Here is a 7,693-nt window from a genome sequence, read left to right on the forward strand (position 1 = left end):
CCTTCCCTCTCCCCCTTCTCACCCCCATTTGGTTTCTTAACCTGAGCTCCGCAGCTTGTCCAGGTGCACCTTCATCACAACATGGGGCCTCATTCCTCTGCCATTTCCTAAGTCCACTTTGTGAACCTTGAAACTGCAGTTTTCCCTCCCACCTTTGAGCTAGTAAGACTTGCTAAACATTACCCAGGCCTGGGTGTGGTGCTGAATGCCTGTAACTCAGCACTCTGGGAGGCTGAGGCAGGAGAATCACAAGTTCAAGTGCAGCCTGGGCCACTGGCAGACTTGAAAAGATCATAAAGTTGGGAAAGCAGCTGGGTTCAACTTCCAGGGCTGTGAAGCACAGTTCGTGATGCCGGGCCCATGACTACCTTCTGCCTAAGTTCAGAGAGCGACTTGCTGTCGCTCGGCAGCCCTCTCACTCCTTACTTATCATCTGTCCCTTGAGCCCCTTGTACTTCTCACCTGCTTCAGAATCTCCTGCTTGCTTCAAAGCTCAAACTTCCTCCAAGCAGATGAACCTGCCCGCGCTCCCTGGACTCCAAACATGAGTAGCCCAACCTCCCAGAAAGAATATTCGATCTCTCGCAGCCCCTAGCCTTCGGACTCATCCGTCCTGCTGCCTCTGGGCCTCTCCACTTGGACTTCAGCCATGTGCCAGAAACAGCCTGTAGGACTTTAATACCCACGCACAGTCCTGTTCCTGTTCCTGAGGGGAGAAGGTGATATTTATGTGTATTGGCTCTTCCAACAGCACCTGCCATGACCAGCAGTTACCTAGAAACAAAACCCCTGCTCCTTTCCAGTCTCTTAGCTCAACATTTACATGTGACACCTTCGGAGGGGGCACAGACAGCTCCACCGGGGGTTGACTTCACAGCCCTTGCTCTGGGGCTCAATGGTTCTTGCCACAGGGAGCTATGGAGAACCGTGGGACAGAAAGCCAGTGGTCCAGCCACGCTGGCTGGTGAGTGCTGTCAGGCTGCTGCTGGGCAGACATGAAGTTGGCAGGACACCAGTGGCCACATCAGTAACCAAGCAAGGGTGAGGAGGAAGGGTTTGAATTGCACCCATGAATCGTGCCAGGGACTGAGGGTGGAGCTACGGCCCCACTTGCAAGTCATGGGAGCAGCCACAGCGTCGCGGATGCTGGCGCAGGACATCTGGCTCCTCGCCGGGCAGAGCCCAGGGCTCCCCTTCTTGCAATAGCAGCAGCAGCCAGAGCAAGAGTGTCCCCTGAGATCCTGGCCCTCGAAGACGAGCTCTCAGCATGGGGCTGCACTACAGGTACTACGTGCCTGCAGCACCCTGATTCTTCATAGAGGAAGCCTGCCTGCCCCTTCTGCGGACAGAAACACTGCCTCTCGTCTGGAGCTGTTCCCTGGGCATTCTCTAAAACATAGCCCAGGGCAAAGGCAGACTTCTTGCGACATGGGTGGAACGGTGAGGGACTGTGGAGAATGGGAAGGACGTGGCCTGTAAGATCACTAATGACTGCAGGTGCGTCCTGGTTCCCCTCTATTCCACGGGGTGAGCGGCTGTATTTTATTCGTCTTGGAATCGCCCAACAACAGTTAACTATAAGATAACAGACTACAAATGGTGACTCTACACACACATACCCTTATTAAAAATGTAATTTATCTATTCCCATGCTACACAAACTCTAGGAAGAGGAGGCCCTGTGCTGGGCCCCACATTCTGGACAGTGTCTGGCCCCTTATGTTGGGTCCACCAGGCAGTGGCTGCATGATGGCGTCCAGCAAGAGGAATCATGTGTGTTTTCCTTGTTCTCGTGTATGGTGGTGCGCACCTGTGATCTCAGCACTCAGGGGGCTGAGGCAGGAGGAGCACCATGAGTTTAAGCTGGATTACAAAATGAGCTCAAGGCCAGCCTGAGCTGCATAGGGAGACTGTCTCAAACACACACACAACACACACACAACACAGACACAGACGCAGACACACACACACACACACACACACACACACACACACACACACACAGTACTGCTTTCCTTGCTCTCAGCCCAAATCTCGAGCACTGCACCAGGGACAGGACATGTACGACTGACTGTACAGGAGCTGGGACAGCGGGCCCCTCCTGCCTGCAGGTGGAAACTGGAATTCACAGTGTGAACACACAGAAATCACGCTCATGTTCCATGTAAAAATGTGCTCAGCAATTAAAATATCACGCCAGCTAGCTACAGCACTCTCGTCTGACTCTAAGGTACATGACCAGGCTGCTAGTACCTGTGTCGTGTGGAGAAAACATTGTACCAAGGGTCAGGAGTCTTCAATTTGATACCCCCTGTACCACTAACTCATCCCAGGGCCTTTAGCAGTAACTCTGGCCGCAGTTTCTTATGCAGAGTAAGAGCTAAGAGGTTAGACCAGGTGAACTACATACATTTTTAAGCATTCCGTACATTAAAACTAAACTAGGGCCAGGGAGGTGGCTCAGTAGAATAAGCGCTTCCCTGGCAAGTGCAAGGGCCTGAGTTCAATCCCCAGCTCCGCAAATAAGTAAATAAATAGATAAATAAAACTAAACTAAGAGCTAAAAAATCTAAATAACCACGTTAGCCACACACACAGAATGTGTAATATACTTTTCCCCGTGCTTACATCGAGACTTATACTGAAGTTCTAAAAACGCAAGGATAGAGTTTTCTACGTGAAATTTACCAGTGTACAGACACAAAAAGATCAGTAGTCTCTCTGGACCCTTCCTAAGTGGAAGGGAGACAGGTGCCAGTTGGTGGGCACTGCTCCCATCCCAGGGCACTGCCTTGGCTGTCCCCAGCAGGAGCCTGTGAGCATCAAGCAGGAGCCTCTTGGTGCAGAGGGCCAGCACCACGGCTCTGTCTCCACAGTGAGTGGCCCCATTTTCCCGCCCAGCACCCATAATGTGCTCGGGGGACTCTCACTCTCTTTCTCCTGTATTTCCCCTCCATTCTTTAGTCTATCTGTGTTACTTTTACAATTGAAAGGAACATATTCACCCAGCAGGTTATAACTAGCCTTGTTGAGCTAACATCTGTCTTCAACACATGCGCTAATCCGCACTTTATAAAGGATAAGAACATTTTCTGCAGTCCGAATAAGGCCTGTGCAGTGGATTTGCGGACAGCAGCAGACCTCAGAGTGCTCACCACCAATTCACAAATGCTCTTTAGTTTAAAGTATGATAGATGATAAATGAACTTGAGACACTTAACGATCACTGTAACCAGTCAAGTAAGAAATCCAAGATGTTTCCTTAAAGGGAACGGTAGCAGAGGCTGGCAGACAATCAAGGACACTGTGCCTGCTCCATTATCTTAAAGAATAAATGTCCTGTACAGTGACAACCAGAAAGAACATGGCTGTAGGCTGCACCTGCGTGAAGCAGGTCCTGAACTGCATCTCCTGCAGGTGCTGCGCCACCTGCCACTGCAGCCATGGGCGTATCACTGAGCCCACGTGCTGGGCAAGGCAGGACTGGGTCGTGGAGAACAGAAAAGCTTCCTTTGGGTTCCTGTGTGGCTCTCCAGACTCAGCCCTGGAGTGCAACCATTGCTTACTGTGTTTGTCCCTAAAATTTTTACAGACTGGGGGACCAAGCAATGGGGTGCACTGAGGCAATTGAGACTGGATGTGGTGGCTCATGCCTGTAATCCCAGTGCTTGGGAGGTTGAAAACAGGAGGATCACTCTGAGTCTGATCTAAGTAGTGAGACCCTGTACTAAATGCATAAAAACAAATTTTTTTAGACTTCGAATAAGTACAGAATCTACTTCATCAGGTGTTATGAGCACTTCTGCAGTTCGTGATGGTCACGTTTACCCTGGGGAGTTGGCTCGTGTACATGGCGCACCTCATGGCCTTTGTCCTGTGCCCTTCCTGTCCTTCCTGCGCCCTCACTCTTGACCCCCCTCCCATGTACAAAAGCTCCATGTCCTCTCTGCACCTTCACTTCTTTTCCCTACCCCTCCTCTCCCCGCTTTGGTCTCTCACTTCCTTCCCAGCAGAGAGTCCCTACTTCCTATTCCATACTTTTATTATGCTCTTTGTTATTTGGGCTTTTTATATGAGAAACCACACAGTATTTAAACTTCTTTGTCTAATTTATTTATTTAACATTATCTTCTCTATTTGTAACCAGCTCGTGTGTGTGTGTGTGTGTGTGTGTGTGTGTGTGTGTGTGTGTGTGTGGTTGGTTCAGCCCATCCTGGGGGCAGGGCTGGCTTGGCATGTGGTACCAGGGATCTTGCCTAAGCTTGCCTAAGCAGGTGCTTTAGACCACTGAGCTATTTCGCCAGCCCTGTGATCAGCTCTTTTACTGCAAGTGATTTCTTCAAGTTATTTGTCAAAATGGGAACTTACCATGCGCTTCCCTTACGTCAAGAACTGTCTGCCAGGGTGGGCCAAATAGCTCATGGAATTAAAGAGCCTGCGGGGTTGGATCCCAGTTCCTGCAGTGTGGGCCCCGCCCCAGGGCATGCTGAGACAGCAATTTAAGACTGGCGTGGTGGCATGCACCTGTAATCCCACCTCTCAGGAGGCTGCGAACGGAGGGACCACTATGAGTCCGACCCAGTAGTGAGACCCTGAACACCCTGTAGACCCTTCCCTAAAATAAAAAAATAAATAAAAATGAATAATTAAAAACCAGTAAGTATAGGGGAAAAAATTGACTCTCAGAGAACAAAATTACTAATGAAAGGAAGTTTCTCCTAGAGAAGTGTCTCTGCTGCCATAATAAATCTATGATGATACACTTAGAACATGGCAGTTTTGCAACTCTTGAAGTAATGAATCCAAAAGGATCATCAATACTGTACATAGGACTGGCGAGATAGTTCAGCGGACTAAAACACCTGCTTAGGCAAGCACCAGGACCACGCGATTTGAAGCCCAGCATCGCACACCATGCTGGCCTCGCCCCCAGGGCAGGCTGAGCAGGCTAGAGTCCAGGCGTAGCGGTACACACCTGTAATCCCAGCGCTGGGGGCGCTGAAAGCAGGAGGATCACCACGAGTTCAAGCTGCATGGTGAGACCCTGCAAAAACCAGATACATTTTTTAAAAGACTCTGTTCACAGCAGAAGACAGGTTTTTCACACCTCCTGATGGAATTCCATCACCTGTGAACTATTCTTCACACGTACATGTGTGCACAGATGCGTACAGGGAAGCACAAACCAGAATCTATCAAACTTTTAGTAATTTGTGGAAAATACAGTGAAAAAAATCAGAAGGCAAAATGAGTCCACAGGGACACAATCAGGAAAACCAAGGACTCGATTTCTTTAATAACTGCAAGAAAAAAATAAGACAGGATTAAAAGAGAATTCAGTGATAATATGAATGCAATTGCAATGCACAGACCCTGCTTAAAACCTGAACCAAACAACCAAATAGTAAGAGTATTTTAATAAGAAAATCTGGAAATTTGAACACTGATTTGGTAATGTGACGATATTGGGGATTCACTTGTGTGCTAAGTGTTTTTCTACATTTCACAAAATGTCTGTCATATATATGAAATATGCCCTGGACTTACTTCAAAATAATATGGAGAATCAGGCAATAGATAGAAAAGTGAAACTAGGGCTGGGGAGATGGCTTAGTAGAAAAAGCTCTTCCCTGGCAAGCGCAAGGGCCTGAGTTCAATCCCCGGTTCTGCAAAAAAAAAAAAAAAAAAAGAAAAGAAAAGAAAAGAAACGGGAAACTAGGCTGACCACACGTCACCGTGAGAAGCATGATGACGACACCCGGGTGCACACTTAGATGCAGAAGCGCAGCTGTCTCCCTGGACTCGTCGCCACGGAGGGACAGAAGCGCTAAATAACAGAACTGTAAGGGTCGAGTCGCCGCGAAGGAAGACCCCAAGAGTTGGTCTCTCATGCAAATCACAAAGGGAAAGTTTTATTATCTACGTATACGTAGGGCAGTCTGCACACGCAGGAACAGAGCGCACCTTCTGTGTAGCAGGCATAGTTTTTAAAGGCAAAAACCATAAAATGGGGAGGGAGCAAGCAAATTACAGAAGCAAATCGCATTGGTTAGTGCAGGTGGCCCTTTACAATAATTGGTGAGTTACAATACCGGATGACCAAATAGAGTAAGTCCGGGGGTAGCTGGGGGGTCTAACCTTTGTATGTTCCGAGGACATCTTTAAGAAATCAGGGCACTGTGACCTGGGACATCCTGTTGTTATGGCCTTCAATAGTGAGGCCTTGGGTTTGGAAATGTATGTCTCTTGCAAGAATTTTAACAAGGGGAGGTCCAAGGACAACTTTTTGGCTAACTCAATAGTGTCAGTTGTTTTCCAAGTAAGGGGACCCCATCCAAGGTTTTCTTATGTCCTCTTTATCTTAAGGACATGGTTTGTCTAAGCTCTATAGCCACAAACTAGCGGGTGGGCCCCCTTACTGAAAGACATTTTAATAATTTTTAACCTCATTTATGATCTTAGAATTGTCGGGCTTTACAGAACTATAACCTTTAGGGCCACACCTAAAAGTTTGCATGCACTGACAGTGTTGACTAACAGTCCCCAAAGCGGAGTGCTCAGTAAGCCTCGGGGAATTCCGCAGGTGTAGACCCATTCCAAGAAGTGCAGGTAAGGACACGATTTCACCAGATCTGCATTTAATTTTCACAATAAAGACACAATAGTGACATTCATAGTTTTTGTTTGTTTTAGCTGCAGATGCAGAAGGTTCATTAAAGAATCTGAAAAAAACACAGCTAACATACCCCACGGTGAGGCTAAGGCAGGCAGGAGCACCACTACTCAACACAGTGCTATAAATCTTAGTCTGAGCTCTAAGAAGGAAAGCAAGCAATAAAAGGTGCATTACTGAAAAGGCAGAGAAAGTGTCCCTCTGCACAGATGACGCGATTACACAAGAGAAAGGTCAGGAAAATGACCTTCAAAAGACCCTACAACTAGTGAGTGAGTTTAGCAAGTTCACAGACAAGCTTTTCCATGACAGTTCTGCATGAAGTGAGACAATTCTCATATTTCTATATATCTTTTAGCAGGGGACCTCGTTTTTTTTGTTGTTTTTAATCTAGACTATCAAGGATGTTGCACCTTTGAAGCAAATGGTGTACCAGTGAGGGTAGTAGTGCTTCTCCGGGGTCGTGAACCTTAATTCCTCAGGTTGGCTCCCAAGAGGTCAGGGCTCAGCGCAAAGAAAAGCAGGGGCTGGGGAGACAGAGCAGCGGCTTAAGCACCTGCTCGGCAAGGTCAAGGTCCTGAGTTCGATCCCTGGTACCAAAACACAAAGAACGCGGCAGAACGCCGCGCCCACCGGAGGAGGCCGCCCTCTCCCCGCCTCCCTCGGCTCCCCCGCGTCCTCTCTGCACGAGGAACGTGGCTACGCGCGGGCGGCGCTGGGACGCGGGGGACCCCGCCCGCGCCAGCTCCAGGGGCGGGGCGGCAGCGGAAGCGGAAACGCCGCCGCCGTGACCATGGCGACGCGGGGCGGGGCTCCGGGAACGCCACCTCTGACCCTCAGCTGCCGCTGCGTCGGCGCGGTCGCGCACTGACGCGGCCGGTGGTGCTGGCTGCTGCGCCGCAGGGATGGAGGTAGGAGCCCCGGGACCGGGAGCCTGAGGGCCGGCGGGTGTCAGAGGGAGCGGAGGGCCCGCCGAGGACGCGGGGGGCGGCGGGACCGGGACGGTGGGGGGGAGCGGGA

At 49.6% G+C, this 7,693-nt stretch overlaps 1 protein-coding gene across 1 annotated transcript in view; it reads left to right on the forward strand.

Annotated features, from left to right (window-relative positions):
• Positions 1–7,466: 7,466 nt before the first annotated feature.
• Positions 7,467–7,693, forward strand: part of Gcc2 (GRIP and coiled-coil domain containing 2) — a 38,495-nt gene continuing 38,268 nt past the window's right edge. Inside the window, exon 1 of the mRNA XM_023717372.1 lies at positions 7,467–7,532. Coding sequence (XP_023573140.1) covers positions 7,467–7,532 — 66 coding nt within the window. The remainder of the gene's footprint in view (positions 7,533–7,693) is intronic.

Source organism: Octodon degus, unplaced genomic scaffold (assembly GCF_000260255.1).
Source record: "Octodon degus isolate 3935 unplaced genomic scaffold, OctDeg1.0 scaffold00052, whole genome shotgun sequence".
NCBI classification, from domain to species: Eukaryota; Metazoa; Chordata; class Mammalia; order Rodentia; family Octodontidae; genus Octodon; species Octodon degus.